Source organism: Sorex fumeus, unplaced genomic scaffold, assembly GCF_029834395.1.
Source record: "Sorex fumeus unplaced genomic scaffold, SorFum_2.1 ptg000051l, whole genome shotgun sequence".
In the NCBI taxonomy this organism is placed as follows: Eukaryota; Metazoa; Chordata; class Mammalia; order Eulipotyphla; family Soricidae; genus Sorex; species Sorex fumeus.
Window position 1 is genome coordinate 19,051,110 of NW_026606108.1, and position 24,847 is coordinate 19,075,956.

Genomic DNA, 24,847 nt, shown 5'->3' on the forward strand with positions numbered 1-24,847 from the left:
TTCGATAGGCATGTCCACCTGCCCACATACCAAATCCCGCAGGATGGATATGTCGTTCCCAACATTATCCCTTCCGAAATCTGACACACCATTTTGTCGGTAAAGAAGTGAACAGCACCTGGCCCAGATGAGGTCAGGCCCGAACACCTGAAGATTCTGCGATTCATCAGCACTTATCAATACACTGGCTCAGCTCTTCACACACTACCTGTTGTTCTAGGAAATCCAATTTTAAACTGGGTGGTTCAGGTGGAGTTAAACTTTTAACTGGGCAGATTTGGGGTGTGTGTGTGTGTGTGATTGCCAAGGACTTCTAGAAGTACAGGGAGGTGGGAGGAGGTAGCCTATCCTGACCTCGAGAAGGCATGGGGTTCTCAGTCACTGAGACCCATGTAATTGAGTGTTTTTAGTGGATTGATTTTTCTGTGAGCCTCAGTCCTGAGTTGATGGAGTCCCAGCAGAGGCATAGCAACGACTTTGGAGTTGGAAGTGAGTGGCTGGCAAGGCTTTGTTTGGCAGGCACTGGCCTCCCTGCTTTGAGAGTGCCCCTGATATTTTGGCTGGGAACTGGTGTTTGAGAAATTTTTGCGGGTAGTTGATCTCTTTCAAGATTTATGTATGAGTCTGGAACGAGGCTACTAGGTGAGTATACATGGCAGTGGTAGTGGTTTATAGGTATGACTGGCTTCCAGAAGTACAGGGAAGTGGGAAGAATTTGCTCTTGTACGTTAAGATTCTCATTAACAGTGTCCTTAATCAGACCATTTGAATGAGCTATGAAACAAGAAATTGTCTTTTCTTTGTTGGGGTGGAGCACACCCAGCAGGGCTCAGGACTTACTCCTGGTTCTGTGCTCAGGGGTCACTCTGACAGGTTTGGGGAAAACCATATGAGTTGCACGGGATCTACCCTGGGTTGGCCACATGCAAGGCAAACGCCTTACCCTGTCTATACTATCACTCTGGCTCCATTTAACTATTCTCTAATGTAGCAATTATATCAAAAGTTAAATACTGAGAATAAGTATTCAAGAATTCTTTTTCTTGAATGACTTTGTTAAGTATTAGAAAGGAAATTCAGTTTTATACTTTTTAACTTCAGTATCTAGGACTTACATGAAGAGGTCATTAAAGAGGTTATGGTAGCCTTGTTGCTACTGAGATATCATGTTCTTTTGACATTATGATGATTATGTTTTTAATAGTAGCTCACGTTAAAATATATTTGTTATCAAAGTTTATGTGTGAATTAACACTTTCTTATTAGCATATCTACAAATTATGTATTTCTTAGTTATTTTTTTAAGAATTAAAAAATTTACATATACATTTTTGATTTATAACAGTATATAATTTTAGCAGTCAGTAAAAATGAGACCACTATAGGTTTTGTGTGCTTGAATAAAAAATGATAATTGTGTGTCATTTTTTTATGTGGTTGTTGTTCTTTACAGACATTCCACTTCTGCCTTCTATAACATCTCTAAGTCTCAATGAAAATGAAGAGAAGAATGGACCTTTTGTGGTACACTGGCTAAACAATAAAGAGTTGCAGTTTACTTTGTCCATGGAAGTCTTTTTGCAGCAACTCAGAAAAAGTTTTGAGCAGCCGTCTTCTGAGGCCAGTGTAGAAGACTCTAATCAGGCAGATATAAAGTCTGATGAAGGTAAAGCTTTCGTAAGGACAAAAAAATATAAATTTTTGTTCACAATAGCAAAAAATTATATTTTAGGTATATATTAGCTTTCAGTCAAACTTCTAAATTGTCATGGCATAATACAAATGGAACTAGCTCATTTAATAATCAGTGTTGATTTTCCTTTTCCGGGTGATTTTTTTCCACATGGGTACATAGAGATTTCAATTGTACATAATTGTGCTTTTGTCAGCTCCTAGGCCCTTGATGTCTAAAAAGATATGGATGAGTAGTATTTGCATTAATTAAGAGCTTGTTAGAAATGTAGAAAGTCGGGCGCTTCCTCCCCGCCCACCCCCCCCTTTAATCCCTGGTATTCTGTATGATTCCCATGCACCACCAGGAGTAATCCTTTAACATAGAGGCCTTAAACACAGAGGCAAGACTAAGGCCTGAGCACCACCAGATGTGGACCGGAAAAAAAAAAATATCAAAGGCCTGAGTAAGAGTACAGAGGGTAGCGCACTTGAGTTACACATGACCATGTACCCCATGTGATTCCCTAAACCCCTCCAGGAGTGCTCCCTGAACCAAGAGTCCCCAGAACCCTGAGGACTGTTGAGGGTAACCCTTAACTCATTCCCCACCCCCACCCCCAAAAAGACTCCAAAACAAAAACATGTAAGAAATCTCAGGTTGTACTCAGAACAACTGAGAATCTGATTCAATAATAAATTCACAGGATTATTTTACGTACATTAAAATTTTAGAAACATTTCACAGGACTTTAAAGTCCTTTGCTCAGCTTTAGTCAGGAAATGGGATAGAGGATACAAGAGAATTGTGGGATAAAATGGGAGAGGAAGAGAAGTTATAGCTGTTCTCTGGTGGCATTTGCCTTGAACGCAGCCATCATGGCCGACCCGAGTTCGATTCCTCCGCCCCTCTAGGAGAGCCCGGCAAGCTACCAAGAGTATCTCGCCTGCATGGCAAAGCCTGGCAAACTACCCGTGATGTATTCGATATGCCAAACACAGTAACAATTGTCACAGTGGAGACGTTACTGGGCCCGCTCAAGCAAATCGGTGAACAACAGGAGGATAGTGACAGTGACAGTGACAGCTGTTCTCTGGCTTGGATTTAGAGTGGTGTATATCAGTTCCACTCTCATTTTATTGGCAAGAAATAGTCATAAGTCACCGCCAGGAGTGATTTGTGAGTGCAGAGCCAGGATTAACCCCTGTGCATCTGTGAGTTTGACTCAGAAGGCCAAAAAAAAAAAAGAAATAGTCATAAGGTCCCTCTAGTCCTTGGCTGAATAGTCATTCTCTCCTAAGAAGCATAAATTTAGGAATGGGAAGCTAACAATCTCTGCTATAAAAATATTCATAAATTTTCTTGCTATTAAAGAATTTAGTTTTAATTACAGGATTCTACTAATATTTTTCCTAATGAGCATGTCAGATGAGTATAAAATTTTAAGTTTGGGGCATGTCTTTCCAGATTAATTTTTATTTAATTTTTTATAAAGTTCACAATAATTCATTATATTTAAATTCCAATACCAGTCTCACCACCATTATACCTTCTCACCACACATATTTTCAAATTTTCCACCCCCACCCCTAAAGCCTGCCCCAAAGAAGGAACTAAATAATTTATTTTGTGTTGCTTATTATGAATAATCTAAAAATGATCCAAAAAGTTTCCTTAGAGGAAAGTGTTTGAAGATTATTGTATTTCACCCTGGAGCCATTAAGCCCTTGTATAAAAGATTACCAACTTTTTTTTTTTTTTAATGTAGTAGTACTGCTATTTATTCAGCCACTGATTAGCTGACTGATTTGGGCATGAACTCCACCTTATTTTTTTTTTTCATTTTTAATAATTTTATTTATTGAATCACTGTGACAGCAGTTAAAAAGCTTTCAGGTTTAAGTCTCACTCATACAATGAAACACCCTTTCCTTCACCAGTGCCCATTCTCCACCACCAAAAACCCCAGTATACCCCCATCCCACACCCTCCCCCTACCTGTGGAGCAGATGATTTTCATATTACTCTCTCTACTTTTATCACATTCAATATTTTGACACCAGACCCACCATTATTATTTGGGATTTTACTCCAACACTCAGATCTGCTGAAAAGGCAACAGTAGACAATTGGCCTCCAATTATATAGCTGAGCCAGACGTGGTTTGTGGGTGTATCTCCCACATACCTAACTTTTGGTCATTTACTTTTTTGGTAAACTTTGCCCCAAGTTTTTGGGGTTTGGCCAAAGTCACAGCAGCAACTTTGGGTATCTGGAAGTCTGAAGGCACCATCAGGCTGCTGATGCACTCGCCTCACAGGTATAGATTGACCTGCTGGTGGCACCGTACCTCTGACCAACATGTTTAAGTATGATCCCTTTATGCTTATATATCTATCATTTTTTTTCTCCCCGAGATTGGTTGCCTTCTACTTTACACTCCATCAGATGTGTGCTGCTCTTGGTACATCAGTGGTATAGAGTATAAGATGTTGCTCCGAAAATTCTAAAATTTTAAATACGGTTATACTGAGGTTAATTAATTAATTTATTTTTTAATTATGGTGACTTTGGGATCCAAAGACATTTTTGCAGGGTATAACTCTGTTTTGCTCTCTTCTGAGAGATTGATTTGGGAGTCTCTGGATCATGGCCTTACTGCGCCACAGTTCATGAGCATGACTGCCAGGCTACTGGAAGCACAGGGAAATGGGGTGGAGGCCACCCATTCCTGACTCTGCGAGTGAACCTGAAGATTTCAGTCGCAAATCCGCATATCTTAGTTTTTCAGCAGATTCACTAGAGGATGAGGATCATCTGAGCCTGTGGAGATCGGCCTTGATCATGGTGGCTATTGAGTTCTAGAGGTTTTTGGCTGCTGGTGGTCTGTTATCCGGGTTACCCCAGTGAGACAGCCTGATGCAGGGTCTGGAGGCATCTGCAGACCGTTGCCAGTTAAATTTTTTAATGTTCATACAGGGGTATGTAAATATATATGTATATATACATATATACATACACACATATATATACGCATCTATAAACTTAGATAATAAATATATATTTAAAGGCCCTTCCGTTGTTCACCAATTTGCTCGAGCGGGCCCAGTAACATCTCCATTGGAGACTTTGTTGTTACTGTGTCTGGCATATCGAATACTTCATGGGGAGCTTGCCAGGCTCTGCTGTGCGGGCGAGATACTCTCAGTTTGCCGGGCTCTCCGAGAGGGGTGGAGGAATCGAACTCGGGTCGGCCATGTTGGGTGCGTGCAAGGCAAACGCCCTACCCGCTGTGCTATCGCTCCAGCCCTATATATATAAAATATATATTATATTATTATTATATATTATATATAATTATTTATATTATAGATACATTATGTTATATATTATATATAGCATATATAATAAACAAACATATATGCTTATATATATCTCTATATTAGGCACACATAAACACAATTTTTTTTTTTTTGCTTTGTGGTGGTGGAACTCCCAAGCTGTCTTAGGAAGCCTGAGGGATATGCTCACTGACTCTTAGACAGCTTGAGCCCATGCTTAGGGTGTGGGGAAGGGGGGTCCCATATGGTGCCAGGGATCAGACCAGGTTCAGGTGTGTATGTGCCACAGCCACTGTGTTGATCTTTTTGGCCCCAGAAATTTTATTATTTTATTGCTATTTTTTATGGGCTGGAGCGATAGCACAGCGGGTAGGGCGTTCGCCTTACAAGCAGCCAACATGGCCGACCCGAGTTCGATTCCTCCGCCCCTCTCGGAGAGCCCGGCAAGCTACCGAGAGTATTCGATATGCCAAACACAGTAACAACAAAGTCTCCAATGGAGACGTTACTGGGCCCGCTCGAGCAAATCGACGATCAACGGGAGGGCCTTTTTATTTATTTATTTTATTTTTTTTTATGTGTGGTTCCAGAGGTTGAACTTAGGTCCCTGTGGTGCTGAGTTAATTTCCCAGCTGAGTGAACATTTTGAAACAAAAAGTATTCTGCAACTTCATTTATTTGTTTCTTTTTTGGTTCATACATGGAGGTAATTATTCAGGATTTGTTCCTGTTTCTACACTCAGGGTGTACAACTGGAGAGGGACCATATAGGGAGCTAGGGATCGAACCCAGATTGACCACATGCAAAACAGGTGCCTTACCCGCTATAACATTTCTGTAACCTTGAAACTTGCTTTTCAAATTTACTAATGGTTACTTTTCATCTTACTACGATTTACAACTCCTTTATATTCCATCTCAAGAGAAAACTTTAGCATTGCAGCTACTGATAAACATTTAGTTGATTTAAATTATTTTTTCATGGAGCTGGAGCATTAGCACATTGGGTAGGGCATTTGCCTTGCACGTGACCGACCCGGGATCAACTCTCCAGCGTCCCATATGGTCCCCCCAGCACCGCCAGGAGTAATTCCTGAGTGCATAGCCAGGAGTAACCCCTGTGCATCACCGGGTGTGACCCCCCGCAAAAAATTATTTTTCACTATGTTGATAATGGTATGATGACACATTTTGCATCTTTATGTGATTTTTTAAAAAATAATTTAGATTCTTATGGAATTGCCAGTGTATAACATTTAAAATTTCAGTAAACTTCTGCCAAGTTTACTTCCAGAAGTGTTTTACTGGTTTATATACCCTCTAATGTCTAATATCCTTTTGTCAACACTGAATCATTTGATTATATAAATTTTTTGACAGTCATATGGGAACAGTGGTGTCTTGTTTTACTTGGCAATTCCTTTAAGCATACTGAACAGAAATCACATCAGTTCTATTCATAAATATTTTTTCCATTAAAAAGTTTAATTACAGAATTCTACTGCTATTTTTTATTAGTAGAAATAAGCCTTTCTGTTGCCTTTTTAAGAGGCGTCTTTCCTTATTTTCTAGTAGATTATTTTCTATTTATTAATGGATTTTATATCTTTACTTTTTTATTAATTTGGTTTAGGGTCTACTCCTAGCAGTTCTCTCAGGGGACTATCCAGTGCCAGAAAATGAACCTAGTGTTCCTGAATGCAAAGAACGCAGTCCAGCCCTTTGAACTATCTCTCCAACCCTTGGCTAGCTTGTTTTGTTTTGTTTAGGGTCACACCAACTGTGCACAGGACTTACTCCTGTTTCAGAACTCAGATATCACTCTCGAAGGGCTTTGAGGTACCATATGTGGTACTTGGGATTAAGCCCTGAGTCTGCTGCATGCAAGGCAAACCCCTTACTTGCTGTACTGTTTCCCTTAACTAGTTTTTATACTTGTAAACAGTCAAAACACGTTTTACCGTCTCAGAAAAATAATTTTAATTGAATTACCATACAGTTACAAGATTTCTCATGGTCAAGTCTCAGTCATACAGTATTCCAACACCCATCCCTTCACCAGTGCACATCACCAATTTCTCATTTCTCTCCTGCCCACCTCCCCACACCTAAACCCTGCCCCATAGCTTGCTTCTATGGCAGACATTTCCCCCTTTCTCCCCTACAGCTTTTTCTCTTATTTTCCTTTTTGACACAGTGATTAGCATCTCTTTTAAAAGAGGCTCTCTTATTTATAATCAGGGTAAAGACCAAGATATTTTGAATTAGAGAGCAAAATGTACATATGTTCCAGTGTAATAAATTGATACACTGTTTTATTTTTATCCAGAAATCAGGAAATGGGAAGGTATAAATGTATTTTAAAATTATTTCTTTTAAGATCTTTTATCAGTTACAAGTGCATATACCTAGAGGAGAATTAGTATAGCAAACACAGGTTTTTATAGATCTTATCTTGTGAGGAAGGTGCAAGTTATATTCAAATAATGGATTTTTTAATTTAGGCTAGAATTTTATTCCTAATTTTCATTTTCCCACAAACAAAACTAGGGTCCATTGAAGTGTGTCTACTAAGTAGTTAATTGTGGTATATCGCCTTTTTTCTAGTTAAGTGTCCTTTTACTATGAATTGTCTCAGTCTAATACACCTTATGATTAGTGGGTTAATTCTAATGGTATTATAGTTCTGGTGCACAGTCCCTATTAAAAGGGAGTTCTTTTTTTTTTATATGAACACCATTATGTTTTCATCTTGAATATATATATATATTTTTTTGTTTGTTTGTTTGTTTTTTGGGTCACAGCCAGAGAAGCTCAGGGGTTACTCCTGACTCAATCACACAGGAATTGCTCCTGGCGGTGCTCAGGGGACCATATGGGGTGATGGGAATCGAACCTGTGTCGGCCATGTTGGCTGCGTGCAAGGCAAACACCCTACCCGCTGTGCTATCGCTCCAGCCCCTTGAATATATTTTTAAGAGTAGGTTCTCTATGTATGGTCATCACGCAGTTAATTTACAAACCCTTTTGCTTATAGAAATGGATGATGGTGCTGAAGATCTGAAAATAAATCTTGAAAAGAAGGAATTGGGCAATGATAAAATGGCATCAAACTCAAGCTCTGTATCACTACCATCAGCTGCCATTGATCATCAGATTGAAGTACTTCTGTCTGAGTGGAGTAAGAATGCAGACATGCTATTCAGTATTCATCCCATGGATGGTTCTTTGCTGGTTTGGCATGTGGATTGGCTGGATGAATATCAGCCTGGGATGTTTCGCCAAGTACAGGTACTTTTATGATCTTTGGAAGGCTAGTGTCAGTATGCTTTTGTAGTCTCTGTGTATTATTATATGTATTCTAATGCTTGCTTTTAAAATTCTAGGTGTCCTTCGTTTCCAGAATTCCTGTAGCTTTCCCTACTGGTGACGCAAACTCTCTCTGTAAAAGCATAGTGATGTATGCCTGTACTAAAAATGTTGATTTGGCTATTCAGCAAGGAAAACAAAAACCTTCAGTCCTCACACGTTCCACATCATTGCTTTTCTCTTCTGGTCATAATAAATCAAATAATAGTCTAAAATTAAGTATTTTTACCCCTAATGTTATGATGATTTCAAAACATGCAGATGGCTCTCTGAATCAGTGGCTGGTCAGTTTTGCCGAGGAATCTGCTTTTTCTACAGTTATCAGTATTTCCCACAAATCCAGATACTGTGGTCATCGTTTTCATCTTAATGATTTAGCTTGCCATTCAGTATTACCATTATTACTTACTACATCACACCACAATGCACTAAGGACACCAGATGTTGATGACCAAAAGCAACCAGATGATGCCGTCAATGCTGAAGACTGTTCTTTGACCCAACAGAAGAAGAGCACCATTGATGTGCCATTTCAGGATCCCAATGCAGTTTATAGTGAACTTATTCTTTGGAGGGTTGATCCTGTTGGGCCACTGTCTTTTTCTGGAGGTGTTTCCGAGCTTGCCCGGATTAATTCTCTTCATGTTTCTGCATTTTCTAATGTGGCATGGCTGCCCACACTTATACCCAGTTATTGTCTAGGTAAGCTTTATGACTTTTACTTAAGAAATTTAGTTTGACATCTCTTAAGAATTAAATTTTAAGTGTTTATATATATTTCCAAGGTGCATACTGCAACTCTCCTAGTGCATGCTTTGTAGCAAGTGATGGACAATATCTGAGATTGTATGAAGCGGTTATTGATGCCAAGAAACTTTTGTATGAACTTTCCAATCCTGAAATTTCTGTAAGTATAAATGGCTCCTAAAACTAAATATATGTTAAAAAAAAAACCTAAATATATGTTTCAGATGACTTTGTATATACTTATTGAACATATTCTAGAATTGTCAAATTATTTGCAATAGATACATATTTAAAAAAATTTTTTTTTAAAAAACACATTTGGACGGACTGGAAAGATAGTACAGTGTATGGGGAACTGGCCTTGCATACGGCTGACCCTAGCATCCCATATGGTTCCCTGAGCTTTTCAGTAATGATTCCTGAGTGCACGACCAGAAGTGACTCCTGGGTACTACCAGTTGTGGCCCCCAAACCAAAATAAAATCACATTTGCATTACAGCTTTTTATTGATCCTTCACTCCCTAACAAAAGAATATCTTTCTCTTATTCATCCCCAAAGTAGAATCTAGTGATTTCTATAGTATGCTTTTCTTTGCTCAGGGATAAATGGGGACTATCAGCAGTATTATGTGTAAATTAAATCAGTTCTTCGGCAGTTTTTTTTCTAGGTTATGGGAGGCTGAAATAATGGTAGAATTTTTTATTTTTTAAATTTTTTTTAATAGTGAGACATCATGAGGTACAGTTACAGACTTACACAGTTTTGTGCTTGGGTTTCAATTATACAACGATCAAACACCCATCCCTCCACCAGTGCTCATTTCCCACCGCCACGGATTCCAGTATCCCTCCCACTCCCCAGCCCCCATCCTACCCTGCCTCTGTGGCAGGGCATTTCCCTCTCTCTTCTTTTGAGTGCTGTGTTTTGCAAAAGAGGCACTGAGTGGCAATCACGTTTGGTCGATAGTCTACTTTCAGCATGCTTCTCCCATCCTGGGAGGATCCTCCCAACACACTTTATTTGGTATTCCCTTCTCTTTCTGAGCTCCCTTTTCCCCTGACATGTGTGGTTGGCGTCCAGGTCATTGAGTAAAAAATAATGGTAGAATTTTAATGTTCATCAAGAAAGGATTGGCTTCTGACTTGGTTGCAATATAGTCAAGAGTCCTTTCAACACCATTACAAAGCTTTTGTTTTATGTCGGGCAACTTCCACTAGCAGCCCACATCTGCATTGTCTCAGCACCTTATCTCAGAAAGCCAGTATCTCACTATTGGTTCTTGTGCTATTAAAAGAGCTAACCTTGATCCATACTCTCTGAAGAAATTTAAGCCATTTTATCTTCTTCCAATTAAATGTTAAAACCTGACTGTAGAATTGCATAAGTGTCAGTGCTCTGCTCCAATCATTTTTTTCTTCCTGAATTATTTTTAATGTATGATTTTAAAAAATGCAAGACTTTATAAAAAAGATGTAAACCAGATGTAGTGTTAAAATAGAAATATACTTATTTTGTCTTCATATTTTTAGCAATTGTTTCACATTCTGAGAATTGACATGCAAATAAAAATTAGTGTCATAAGGCTTATAATCTGAAGGATTATAGAAAAAGAAAATTAAAATATATTGATAAGTGCTGTGAAGAAAAACACTGTTACCAAAGTAGTAGGGAGTGACGAGGTAAGATGCTGATCAGGGAAAAAACTAAAAAAATTCTGTTTGATAAAAACTTGGAAGAAAATGGGTAGTTAGAAGAATGTTTCCGAAGAGGAGCAATCGGTGCAGAGAATCTGAGGCCAGAGAAAGTTCAGTATGTAAAAGTATTAGCATAAAGCCATTCTGGCTAGAACAGAGTAAGTGAGCACAGAGTGGGGATGGGGAGAAGGGAATTAGTTTAGTCTATGAATTCAGATGGACAGTTAAACCTAAGAAATTGTATAAGGTGTTAAAGGCCATGGTGGTAATTTTGACTTTTACTGTGACTAATATAGAAACCACTGGAGAAAATACAGGGATGAGTTTTAAAAGAATCACTCTGGTGGCTTTATCAATTAGGCATGGAAAATAAAGTGGTATCAAAAAGTTAATTCAGGGTAATATTACTGTTATCTAGGAGAGAGTCCAGGGATTTGGAATGGCAGCAAGCAGTAGTGATAAAGATGGTAAGATTTGGTTGGATCTTAATGTGTTTTCAGCCTTGAGCTGTCAGGAGTGGATATAGGATTTGTGTTTCAAAAAGAGAGAGGATGACAACCTAGGTTTCTCACAAAATATTAGTATGAATAGAATTGCCTGAGTTGAGAATGAAAAGGATGTATTAAGTAGCAGCTTTTGAGGAGTGGGAGGTCCAAGAGCTTTACTTTGAACAAGTTAATTTTGAGAATCCTGCTTGCCAGTAGTCTAGTCTAGTCTCTGGGGTTGAGTGGGAGACCTTGTCTGAAGATATAAAATACATAGTTGGCAGAGTATAACAGAATGAGATCACTGAAGAAAGAGAATGCAGTTGGAAAATAGAAGTAATGAGAAGGATTAAAGAGTTAAAGGATTACAGAGAAGGATTGAAGAGTGGGATATTCCACATTAAAAGCAGGTTGAGTGTGGTATAATGAAAATCAAATGAAGAAATTTATTTTAAAGAGGGAATATTAAGATTCAGGACAGTTTGGTGAGGTATGATCAAGAGAGAATTTAACAACATTGTATTAAATAGAGCTGTCAAAATATGACTTAAGAATTCAGCATATAGGGGCTGGAGATACAGTACAGGAATTAAAATGTCTTGCTGTGACTGACCTTGGTTCAGTGCCCAGACCATATCCTCAAGCATCTGATATCACCAGGTGTAGCCAGAAAATGAAAGGAAGGGAAGAAAGGGAGGACAGGGGGAGGAAGAAATGAAGGGAAAAAGGAAAGAAGGAAGAAAGGAAGAAAAAACTGTTGGCGTGGCAGCTGTAGGGCATGGATATAGCTTCTGGGGCTTCAGCAGGGCAGGGATTATTTTCCAAATTTTTTAATTTGAAAAATCAGTTCCAAAAAGCATTCATTCTGTAAGATTGAGTTCAGGTTTTCACATTTATGGATGTGAAAAAAAAAAAAACCTTTCATGACAAGCATTAGTTTTGTTCTCTGTACCAACTGATCTGCAACTCCTTTTTATTTGTTTAATTTGTGTGTTTTTATTTTTTTGGCTGTTATTTTGTTTTTTAAAAAAGAGTTTAACAAGTTGTTTGAAGGTGTGTGCTGTGCCGAGGGATCACAACCAAAGCCTTCCACATGCAAAATTTGGCTGCTACTGCTCAGCCTCACAAAAGCTGCAACTTTTATTCATATCTAAGTATTTCATTAAAAGATAAAATCCTAGAATGTTAATGGTGAAATTGACTTGTTAACTTATTTAAGTCCTCTTGAACTTATCCTTTATTATGCTTAAGATTTTGTGTTATTAATAATTTTTTAATTATTTGGTAAATAAAATACCTATTTTTTATGAACAGAAATACGTTGGTGAAGTATTTAACATCGTAAGTCAGCAGTCAACAGCGAGGCCAGGATGCATTATTGCATTGGATTCCATTACCAGACTTGTAAGTATTCTCAGGATACTTAGCATGAGCTAAATAACTTTTATGTTTGCTAATGTTGGTATTTATTTACATTCAGCAAGGCAGAAAAACCCAGTTGCTTCATGTTTTTCAAGAAGACTTCATTTTGAATAATCTCCAGAAGAAAAGTCTGAGAAAAGATAAAATATCTGATGCAGGTAATGGATTTTGTGTGTGTGTGTGTGTGTAGTGAGAAATAAAGAATATATTAGGCACATAATAAAGAAAAATTGATAAATTTCCTAACTCTTGAAATTAACATTTTTCTAAGTCTTTTTGTGATGCTGTTTATCTCAGACATCAGGATTGGAATATTATTTTTATTTATCACCAGGAAATAAACATGAAAAATTGAAAATTTCATTGATTGAGTATTTTTAAAAATATAATAGGTGTTTCCCCCACCACCACCTTTGATATTTGTGTCACACCTGACTGCTCAGAGCTTAATCCTGGCTCTGTGCTCAGGGATTACTTTTGGTGATGCTCAGGGGACCAGATGGGGTGCCAGAAATGAAATTCATGAGGTCAGCTATGTACAAAGCAAAAAATATACCTTCTACAATAGGTGTATTTTCTGTCATTAACATGGAGGTGCTCTTTGCATGACTGAACTCCTGCTCTACAATTTTTATAGTATGTATACCTGACTCATAAAAGAACTGGCAGAGGAACCCAGGTGTGTGGGACCCGGGGCTGAGATCTCCAAGCCTGCACAGTTTGGGACTGGACCTGCCAGTAGCTAGACAGTTACACCCACCAACTGCCGTGTAACTCCAACAACGGCCAGGATCCAGAGATTATCACACTCAGCTCCCGGAAGCTTATCATCTTATCATCTCATTCCTACTTTGGACAAACTGGCAGGCTACCAAATGTAACCTGCCCACACGGCAGAGTCTGGCAAACTCCCCGTGGTATACCCAATACGCCAAATACCAGTAACAATGATGGGTCTCATTCTCCTAACCCTGAAAAAGCCTTGAATATGGCACTTTTAAAAAAAAAACTCAGGGCTAGGACGAAGAAGACGTTACTGGCACCTGCTTGAGGCAATCGACGAACAACAGGGTGGTCGTGATCATGATTGTATACCTGACTGTTAAGAAATAGAATTGATTCCAGATTTTAGGCTATTGTGAATAGTTCTGCAATAAACATACCACATATTTCTTTTCTTTCTTTCATTTTTTTCATTATCTGAAGCCATGGTTTACAAAGTTGTTCATAATATAATTGTTACAGGCAATCAGTGTTTCAGTAACACTCTCACCACCAGTATGATCTTCGCTCCACCATTGTCCTCATTTTCCTAACCACCCCTCACACTGTCCTCTTAGCAAGCACAAAATAATTTATTTTATATTTCTTGTTACAACTAAATGGCTAATGTAATTATTTTAAAAATGCTTAAGTAAAAGAAAATTTATGAAAATGACTATATCTCACCTTGGAGTTATTAAGTCTTTGCCTGAGGGTTTAGCAAGCTCTTTGTTGCTAGTTGAACTTTCTGTGTTTTTGTTTATTGAGCTTAGTTGGCTTCTCTGTTACTTCCCCCATCTAATTTGATGTCATGGGATTTGGAGGTGTTACATGACTTTGTATGCAGCTGCATGCTCTAGGAACCTAGATCTTTAGAACTGAGTCGATGAATGAGTTTACATGGATGCTGTGAGGTGTGGGTGTGGCTGCTGAGGCTTCCGGAAGTACAGGGGGTCGAGGGGAGGCTGCCCGACCCCACTCTGAGAAGATCCCAGTGTTTTCAGCTTGAAAACCAGTGTACCTGGAATTTCATCAGTTTGGTATCTCTACTGAGATTAGTTGTGAAGCAGAGGAACTGGGCCATTGACATGGCGGCAGCTGTGGATGTGACTACTGGTGTGCTGTGGCAGGGTGGAGACTCAGCCTGCCCTCCTCTTGAGGCACTCCAGAGTTTTCAGCTTGGAGTTGGTGTGCCTATGAGTATGGCAGCTTGACTTGCATCTCCTCAGAGACTTAGCCGTGAATCTGTCAGATGTCTTTTCTGAGTAGAATTTTTGGGCCCTTGCCTAGAAGTGGAATTTCTGGGTAATACAAAGCTTGGTTTTTTGAGAAGTGGTACCGGGAAACAAACCAGCCCCTTCTTCATGCAAACCATGCTTGCATTAAGCCCATTAAACTTTCTTTCCAGCTCCTAATATTGTTAGTTCGCATTAAAAAATTTGCAAAATAAAATTAAAATTTCATGGTCATCAGATCATTACAGAGTCCAAAATGACTTTCCTTTTAAGTCAACTATCTATTGCGTACCTTTCACTTTAAATTACAGAATAAGAGCCTGAGAGATAGTGTGGAAGTTAAAGAGCTTACTGTTTATTTTCCTGACCAAGTGCCACCAGAGGTCACTCTCGAGTACAGAGCTGGGGGTGGGGGGGATAGTCTCTTAAGTATGGCTGGGTATAGCCTAAAAGAAGGATAGATTTGGGGAGGGGGACGGGAATGGGCAAATAACACAATAGAATGAAACACATGCTTTGCATGTAGGAGGCTCAGTTTTATAGTTCCATATAGTTCCCTGAGACTACCAGAACCATCCACTAATACTGAGCCTAAAATAGCCCCTGAGAAATGTTGGCTATGTTCCCACAACCCTCCCCACCCACCACCACCACAGAAAAATAATGGTAATAATCAGAACCACAGATATAGTTTAAGTGGTAGAGTGTATGCCTAGCTTGTCATGTATAGGGTCTTAAGTTTGATTCCTCACTGCATTTTTTTAAAAAAGTTTGTCAAGAAATACAATTAAAGTGTAGCATAATACAAACTTAAAATTTCAAGGTAATTAATATAAGTTTGCATGGCAAATAATCGCCTACATTTTGTAATGCTACTCTGAAACTTAAGTAACAGTTTTGAGTTCTTTGGTAAAGGTTCAGTTATTTTTAACTTGGTATAGTTAATAAGTTGCCTCATAATCCTTGTTATTAGTGAAAGTATCATTACCACCAACAGGCAGCTCTTGTAATGGATTTTCTGAAAAATTCTACCTAATTGTGATAGAATATACTCAAGACAACCGTTCGTTGTTGCATATGTGGAATTTGCATTTAAAGTCAGTTCCTGTCTCATTGGGTGAGTATTTTTTTTTAACTTTCGAGTCTTTTCGTTAATTAAGCAGTTAATTGAGTGTACATTTTTAAAAAGTGTTCCCTCTGAGTAGTGATAGTTATGGTTTATTTAACTTGAAAAAACAATGATTCTGATGGTTTTTACTGTAAAGTATCATGTTATTTTTTGAAGTCTTAAAAGGCAGCCTGGATTATATAAGTAGCAATTGGATAGTATATGTAGCAGCAACTAATTGTAATTTATTTTTCACTAATTTTGTTTTTCTTATATTTTATAGATGAAAAAGTAGATGTAAAAATACCTGAGGCAGTTTGGCAGACAGAAGAACATTACTATTCTTCTCCAGAGAAGATTCTGTCCCCCTTTTCACAGAAATATCAGGCTTGTAAAGCAAATCTACAGAGTACCAGCAAGTTGACTCTGTCTTCAGAAATGGTTTATAGCCAAGAGTTGCAATTGCCAGAAGGAGTTGAGATAATAAGTGTTAAGCCTTCAGCAGGTTTGTAGATTTTTTTAAAAGAGACTAATCAAATTTGGTAACCCTTTAAGTAAATGCTAAGAATTTACTAAATGTTTTAAAATAGGTACAGATGTTCCTTTTAAAATCCACAGAGAGGGCTTGGAGTGTTAATACAGTGGGTAGGTCACTTGCCTTCAACCAGCCAAGTCAGATTCAGTCCCCAGAACTCCATAAGGTCCTCTGAGCCTGCAGTAATGATCCCTGAACACAGAGCCAGGAGTAAGCCCTGAACATCACCGATGTGATCCAACAACCAAAAGAAGCAAATGCAAGAATATCTTTAAGCCCCTAAATTGGAAACTTAAGTTTCTCATGTTTTCATATTATTCTAATATTTATCATTCAATTTTAGTCTTGATTGCTTCTAACGTAAATTTTCACTATGGTTTTATAAAGATAAAGTGAAAATTTCGAGGGCAGCGGTAATAATGAGGCTGTACTTCATATGCCAGCTTTTGATGACTGGTAGTGACTTTCTGGATGTGCTATGAGGGATTCTATCTTTTCCTGAGCCAACAGCTATCAGAACCTGATCTCCATACCAGTTAACATCAGTATTTTCTTTAACTTGTTAAAAACAAAAATATAAGGACTATATTTTACTGAGTAACTATATTTTACTGAATCACAAACTCTAAGGTGGGACTCAGCACTTTGTTCTAATCTTTTTGAGATTCCTTTATTTTTTTCTTTCTTATAATGTAGGAGTATTGCTATTTATTCAGCCATTGATTAAGCTGATTCAATTGGGCATGAACTCCACATTACTTTTTTTATTATTATTCAGAATGTTAATTTTATTTTATTATTTTTTGCGATTCTAATGCCAATAAATACCAAGAACTACAGTTCTAGAGTATCAAGAAACCCACAGCAAAAGTCATCTTTTTTTTTTTTATTATTATTAGTGAAACACCATGAGGTACAGTTGTAGATTTACAATTTTTTGTGCTTGGGTTTCGATTATACAATGATCAGATACCCATCCCTCCACCAGTGCCCATTTTCCACCACCATGGATAATATCCCCCCCACCCCCAGCCCCCCAGCCCCCCTGCCTCTGTGGCAGGGCAATCCCCTGTGTTCTCTCTCTCCTTTTGGGTGTTGTGGTCTGCAAAAGAGGCATTGAGTGGCAAACATGTTCAGTACATAGTCCACTTTCGACATGCATCTCCCCTCCTGGGAGGATCCTCCAAACACCCTTTATTTGGTGCTCCCTTCTCTATCTGAGCTGTCCTTTCCTCTAGAATGCCCTGCTGGCCACTAAGCTATGGAGTAATCCTCCTGGTGCTGATCTCAGCTATTCTTGGGTATTAATCTCATATTTTGTTACTTTATATCCCCCAGATGAATGCAATCTTTCTATGTCTATCCCTCTCTTTCTGACTCATTTCACTTAGCATGATACTTTCCATGTTGTACCACTTGTATGTAAATTTCATGACTTCATCTTTTCTAACAGCTACATAGTACTCCATTGTGTAGATGTACCAAAGTTTCTTTAACCAGTCATCTGTTCTTGGGCATTCAGGTTTCTTCCAGTTTCTGGCTATTGTAAAGAGTGAAAAGCCATCTTTTTATAACCAGATTCTTCTCACTTTTTTTTTACTTTTTGGGTCACACCTGGTGATGCACATGGGTTACTCCTGGCTCTGCACTCAGGAGTTACTCCTGGCGGTACTCAGGGGACCATATGGGATGCTGGGAATCGAACCCGGGTCGGCCGCGTGCAAGGCAAACGCCCTACCCGCTGTGCTATCTCTCCAGCCCAGATTCTTCTCATTTTTATAATCAAATTGAGGTTTTCACACTTTTGCTTCACTCAGTGTGTGTGTGTGGCTTGGACTGGGGATATGTCTCTGTAGAACACATGTTTAATGTATTTGAGGTCCTGAGTTCAGTCCTTGGCATCAAATGGCAAGAGCACTGAGTATGGTCATGGTGACCCCCAAACATGCCAGTGCCCAAGAGCTGCAGTGCCTGATCATTAAACTGTCAAGCTTATAACCATTATGTTAACTATGACCAGGAGTGGCCCAGGGTGTCCCCAGCACTGCAGAATGTAATGTCTATTAATGATTAATGAAAATATAAGAGAAACTGAAGATATTTCTAAAAACAGGTCTCTTATATCATGTTGACTCATGCTAAATTTAAAAGAACTTCTACCAAAAAAGAATATTTATCTTGATGTTACTCAAAGTATCTTTCTGATTTTAAATTAAACACAGACTCATGTTATTGATAAATAACAAAGACTAAACCTTTATTTTGTAATTTTATTTACAGACTGTAACCTTTCATACACAAAAACAAATTTAACCAACTATGGATTATCTTTATTTTAGGACATTTGAGTTCTTCGTCCATATATCCCATGTGCAGTGCTCCTTATTTATTGGCAACTTCGTGCTCAGATGAGAAAGTAAGATTCTGGAGATGCAGAGTAACAGATGGAGAATCAGCTACATCAAAGAATGGAGAAATGGAGCTTGTATATATTTGGGAAGAATGGCCATTACTTATTGAAGAGGGACTTCACAGCAATAGTAGTATAACCATACCTGGTAGGCCTATAGAAGTTAGCTGTGCACACACAAACCGTTTAGCGGTTGCATACAAGCAGCCTGCATCTAATAGCAGCTATTCTCAGGACTTTGTGATGCATGTAAGTATATTTGAGTGTGAGTCGACAGGAGGTTCATGTTGGATCCTTGAACAGACAATTCATTTAGATGAGTTAAATACAGTGTTGGATTCTGGCATTAGTATTGATAGCAATTTAGTTGCCTATAATAAACAAGAGGTATATCTATCCAGTAAAGAGAATATCACTTCTAACACAAAGCACTTAGTTCATTTAGACTGGATGTCTAGAGAAGATGGTTCTCATATTTTGACTGTAGGAATTGGATCAAAACTTTTTATGTATGGACCCCTGTCTGGCAAAGTACAAGAGCAGACTGGTAAAGAAAGCCTCATTTTTCCTCTCTGGGAGAGTACTAAAGTTGTGCCTCTTTCTAAGTTCGTGCTTTTACGAAGTGTGGACTTGGTTTCTTCTGTAGAAGGTGCCCCACCTTTTCCTGTTTCTTTATCCTGGGTCCGGGATGGCATCCTCGTTGTAGGAATGGATTGTGAAATGCATGTATATTCCCAGTGGCAGCCGTCTTCTAAACAAGAACCTATTGTAACAGACTCCTATAATGGGAGTACTCCATCTTTAGTAAGTTTAGTAAAACACAATAACTCGTCAAGTTCTGGATTACATCCTCCAAAGAAAACTCTAACTCGATCTATGACCAGTCTTGCACAGAAAATATGTGGGAAAAAAACTGCATTTGATCCTTCTGTGGATATGGAAGATTCAGGTCTTTTTGAAGCAGCTCATGTACTGTCTCCAACTTTACCTCAGTACCATCCCTTGCAGCTCTTGGAACTTATGGACCTTGGCAAAGTCCGGAGAGCAAAGGCCATCTTGTCACATCTTGTTAAGTGCATTGCTGGAGAAATTGTGGCTCTTAATGAAGCTGAATCTAATCATGAGCGTCGTCTAAGGTCTCTCACCATCAGTGCTAGTGGTAGCACTACCAGAGACCCACAGGCATTCAACAAGAGTGAAAGTACTGATTACACAGAAATAGATTCTGTCCCGCCACTTCCTTTATATGCCTTACTTGCAGCAGATGATGATAGCTATTTCTCATCACTGGAGAAGTCTAGCAATCAGAGTACCTTAAATAGCTCAAATCAATTGTCAAAAGAAAGTTATGATGATCTTTTCCAGAACTCTTCTTTAACTATTGATAGTTATGTGTTAGAGACAGATGAAGAAGATACGAAACCCAGAGTTATTGATCTTTCACAGTGCAGTCCAACTTACTTTGGTCCTGAACATGCTCAGGTTCTTTCTGGACACCTACTTCATTCTAGTTTACCAGGACTCAGCCGAATGGAACAGATGTCTTTGATGGCCTTAGCAGATACAATTGCAACTACCAGCACTGATATTGGAGAAAGCCGAGACAGAAGCCAAGGTAAAACTAAATTGAATATGGTATTGGATGAAAATTAAAGATAATATTTACCCAGGGAACAAGTTTTTGGTATTCTCCCCCAACCCCTTTTTTGGTTGTTGCAGTGACTCTGTTGGCAAATACTTGGTTGATTGCATATGTACTTTCCAGGGGTCAAACTTGTTTTGTTTTGGGGAGCCCCCCCACTGTGCTCAGGGAATCATTCTTGGTGGGGCTTTGGGGGGCCATATGCAGTACAAGGACTGAAATGCAGTTCAGCTGCATGCAAGGCAAGTAGCTTAACAGCTGTGTTACCTCTCCGACCCCAGGTGTATTAGACTCTATCCTGGAGCTTGCATGTATTTTTGTTGCAGTGTTTATCAGGTCACACACCTAGCTGCAGTGCTCTTATTCTTTAGTTATAGTGCTCTCATACATTTGGTTAATGTACACCGGAGATCATACACTTTTTTCTTTTAAAAATTTTTTTATTAGTGAAACACCATGAGATACAGTTATAGACTTACAAATTTTTGTGCTTGGGTTTCAGTCAGGAGATCACACACTTTATCATGGCACTGGAGGACCCAGCTTGAAATTTTCTTTCACTGGCAATTGCACTTTGGTGCATGTGGGATGTTACTGGGGTCCTGAAACTAGGTAGGCTGAACCTCTGAGAAAGAGAATTTGTTTTTTCTCAATCTCCTGAGTCTTTTGTTGTTGTTTATTTTGTTTTTGGGGCACACCCAACAGTACTCAGGAATCACTCATGACTGTGCTCGGTCATATATATTGGTGCCAGGGATCAAACTTGGGTCAGCCACATACAAAGCAATACTTTTGCCTGCTGTACTGTTTCTTCACCTTCCTGAGTCTTGAACAAATTTTAATGTAGAATTATCATTAATTTCAAATAAGATGTGAAATTACTAATTTCTAATCTTGTGCTAGATCAGTAGGATGTCCTCTGAACTATACTTAGAAATAGATTTAAGAAAAAAGTTGGAAGTTGAAAAAAGCTGACACTTATGATGAATCATGATGTTTCCACTTTGTTTTCTTAAGTGTGATTATACTGTAGGTGTTTTATGTATTCAATTGAAATAGAAATCAGTTATGGAAAGTAATTAGAAAGGATACATGACTTGAATCAGTATGGAATATATTACATAATAGTAGAGAATGCTAAGTTACTTAAAAATTTAGTCATCTAAGAATCAGGTCATATGAAGTCAGATTATAAAAAATGTTGGTGACCTTGTTTATTCTCTTATTTTTCCAAATTATTTAACTGTACTATAGTTTTCTGTTGCCTGCTCGAGCAAATTATTGAGCAACGGGATGACAAGTGATACAAGTAATAGTTTTCTGTAGTGTATGATTGGGTAAAAATATATATATATATAATTTTTTTTTGAGTCACATCCCATGATGCACAGGGGCTACTCCTGGCTTTGCACTCAGAAATTGCTCCTGGCAGTGCTCAGGAGATCATATGGGATGTTGGAAATTGAACCCAGGTTGGCCGTGTGCAAGGCAAATGCCCTCCCCGCTGAACTATCGCTCCAGCTCCTAAAATAATATTTTAAATGCCAACTTTTATCATGCCAACTTTTAGAATGTTTAGAATATAAGATGTTTACAGTGTTGTAGAATGTTTAGAATAGAAAATGTAGAATGTTTAGAATAGAAAGTAGTATTTTAAGTGCCAACTTTTATCATGCCACCTTTTAGAATGCTTAGAATATAAAATGTTTTGAATGTTTAGAATAGAAAATGTAGAATGTTTAGAAAATAATATTTTAAATGCCAACTTCTATCATGCCAATATTTAGAATGTTTTGTTCCCCTACTTGTTGCTGGATACATACTGCTTGGGGAGGAGTAGTATTAGCATTGTGTTTTGCTGAATTATTTTTTAAATAAAAATAAATACATTCCCACCCCACCCCCATCTCTTTCTTACAGGTGGAGAAACACTTGATGAATGTGGATTAAAATTTCTTTTGGCTGTTAGACTTCATACGTTTCTTACCACATCCCTTCCAGCTTATCGAGCTCAACTCCTTCACCAAGGTGATTTTGATAGTAATATATTAAAGTGAGGCGGGTAGAAGAGAGCCATGAAAACTTTAGTTATTTGCTTAGACATGATAATGACAATTTTGACACATTCTGAGTTTTATAATTTTTTAATGTTATTTCCACTTAATGTTTTGAGGTGTTTTGGTTTGTTTTTTTAACCATGCCCTGCAGTATTCAGTACTCCCTTTCTGGTACTCAAGGTTTATTTACAGGAGTTCTCAGAGAACTCTTGCTTATGGTTAAACCTGGGGGTTCCTGCATGCAAGATATGTGCTCCAGCACTTTTTTTAGCTATATCGCCACCCCCACTTAATATTTTTAACTTAGAATTGCTAAAAATTGGTGCCAGAGAAAAAATAGTACAGCCTTGGGGGCATTGTGGTTTGATCCTGATTACTGCTTATGGATCCCCTGAGCACAGAAGAAGCCCTAAGCACTGTCAGTTGTGGCCACAAACAAAAACTGAAAACTTTTTGGTTGTTAATAAAGTTAATGAGAATACAAACTGAGCAATCGGATGTTTGGTGTTACATTTTCTCTTCTTTTTTTTATTTTTTGGTTTGCTTATTTTGGAGCCACACCCAGGGATGCTAGAGGCTTACTCTTGGCTCTGTGCTTAACAGATCACTCCTGGAGGTTCTCAGGGGACCATAAAGAGTGCCAGAGCTCGAACTTGGGTTGGCTGTGTGCAAGTCAAACCCCTACTTTTAACAGTACTGTCTCTCTGACCCCATGATGTTGCATTTTAAAATGATAGTATAGGCCACTTAGTATTGTTTTATTCTTCAACTCTTTATTCAACTTCCTTTTCTCTTTTTTGACATTTATCAAAATTAATTTCCCCCAAAATGTTTTATTATAGAAATAATACAAATTTAATTTTTTTTTCAGAAAAGGGTATAATAAAGTTAAAGTAAAATTTCCTCACCCTCAGTGTAGTGTAGTGAATCTATTTGTATTTCATATATTAGCGATAGCACAGCGGCAGGGCGTTTGCCTTGCACGCAGCCAGCCCGGCTGAGCCAGATTCGATTCCTCCATCCCTCTCAGAGAGCCCGGCAAGCTACCGAGAGTATCTCGCCTGCACGGCAAAGCCTGGCAAGCTCCCCGTGATGTATTCGATATGCCAAACATAGTAATAAGATGTCTCAAAATGGAGATGTTACTGGGCCTGCTCGAGTAAATCGATGAACAATGGGAGGACAGTGACAGTGATATTAGTATCTATTTGTATTTCATATATTTTATTTACCTGTGGAAAAGTAAAGCTTAAAATTCTAAATCCAATTCTTTAGTTTTATTCACAAAAAATTACTAAACTTGATAAGAGATAATAATCTAAATTTATTTAGTACAAATGTTCAATTGTGACATAGAGTTTTATAAAAAGTTTTTCTGTTTATTCCAAAGTCTTGGGTATACTGGACATTTTCTATTCCAAGGAATTAAATACTAAAATTTTGAGACTAGGCCCCAGGGATGTAGCGAGTGCTAGGTGGCAACTTTATTGAACCGTAAGTTCAATACCTGACACCAAAACCAGACAAAAATTTGAGTACATACATCTAAGTCTCGTGATTATCAGAGACTTATAATTAACTACTTAGTGTACCCAGTAATAATACTAAGCAGACATTGTAAAGACAAATTAGAGTTGAATAATAATTACTACTCGTGCAAGCTGGTAATTTAGAGAATAACTGAAGTAAGTGACTTTATATAAATATGAACATTTCTTACTAATATGGTGCACTATCTGTAGCACTGTCTTCCCATCATTGTTCATCGATTTGCTCGAGCGGGCGCCAGTACCATCTCCATCATGAGACTTGTTACTGTTTTTGGCGTATCAAATATGTCACGGGTAGCTTGCCAGGCTTTGCCATGCAGGCAGAATACTTTCGGTAGCTTGCCGGGCTCTCGGAGAGGGGTGGAGGAATTGAACCCAGGTCGTCCACGTGCAAGGCAAATGCCCTACCCGCTATGCTATCGCTCCGACCCAGAGGGAGAGAAAGAGAGAGGGAGGGAGGGAGGGAGAGAGAGAAGAGGGAGAAAGGGAGGGAGGGAGAGAGGGAGAGAGAGAAAAGCTTTATATCAGTGCATTAGTCCTTTTATGCAGTTGATCAATTAAATTGATAAACGTCCTAATAAGCTTAATATCATTTCACCTCAGTTTCAATATTGCAGTACTGTACAGGATGCTTCTTCAGACAATGTTTAATTACCAGAGCTTTTGCTCAGAATTTAAAACTAATTGGAATATGACTTTGTTTAGTGTAAACAGGCATCTCAAAAGAAGCTGATTAAGGGATAATATGCTTCTTACTCAGGAACATTTAAAGGAAATCAAAATGTTGCATATTGTTAAACACAGTGCCCAGTAGTG

The 24,847-nt window shown here is 38.4% G+C and overlaps 1 protein-coding gene across 4 annotated transcripts in view; it reads left to right on the forward strand.

Moving 5' to 3' along the window:
• Positions 1 to 24,847, forward strand: part of DMXL1 (Dmx like 1) — a 148,239-nt gene that overhangs the window by 39,605 nt on the left and 83,787 nt on the right. For all 4 annotated transcript variants that reach the window (XR_008793898.1, XM_056124859.1, XM_056124860.1 and 1 more), the window contains exons 10-19: positions 1,454 to 1,666; positions 8,051 to 8,304; positions 8,400 to 9,084; positions 9,168 to 9,289; positions 12,625 to 12,714; positions 12,791 to 12,890; positions 15,727 to 15,846; positions 16,121 to 16,342; positions 18,712 to 20,397; positions 22,345 to 22,452. Coding sequence is in view for 3 of the 4 variants with exons in the window: in XM_056124859.1 (XP_055980834.1) it covers positions 1,454 to 1,666; positions 8,051 to 8,304; positions 8,400 to 9,084; positions 9,168 to 9,289; positions 12,625 to 12,714; positions 12,791 to 12,890; positions 15,727 to 15,846; positions 16,121 to 16,342; positions 18,712 to 20,397; positions 22,345 to 22,452 (3,600 nt within the window). In the remaining variant the exon portion in view is untranslated. The remainder of the gene's footprint in view (positions 1 to 1,453; positions 1,667 to 8,050; positions 8,305 to 8,399; positions 9,085 to 9,167; positions 9,290 to 12,624; positions 12,715 to 12,790; positions 12,891 to 15,726; positions 15,847 to 16,120; positions 16,343 to 18,711; positions 20,398 to 22,344; positions 22,453 to 24,847) is intronic.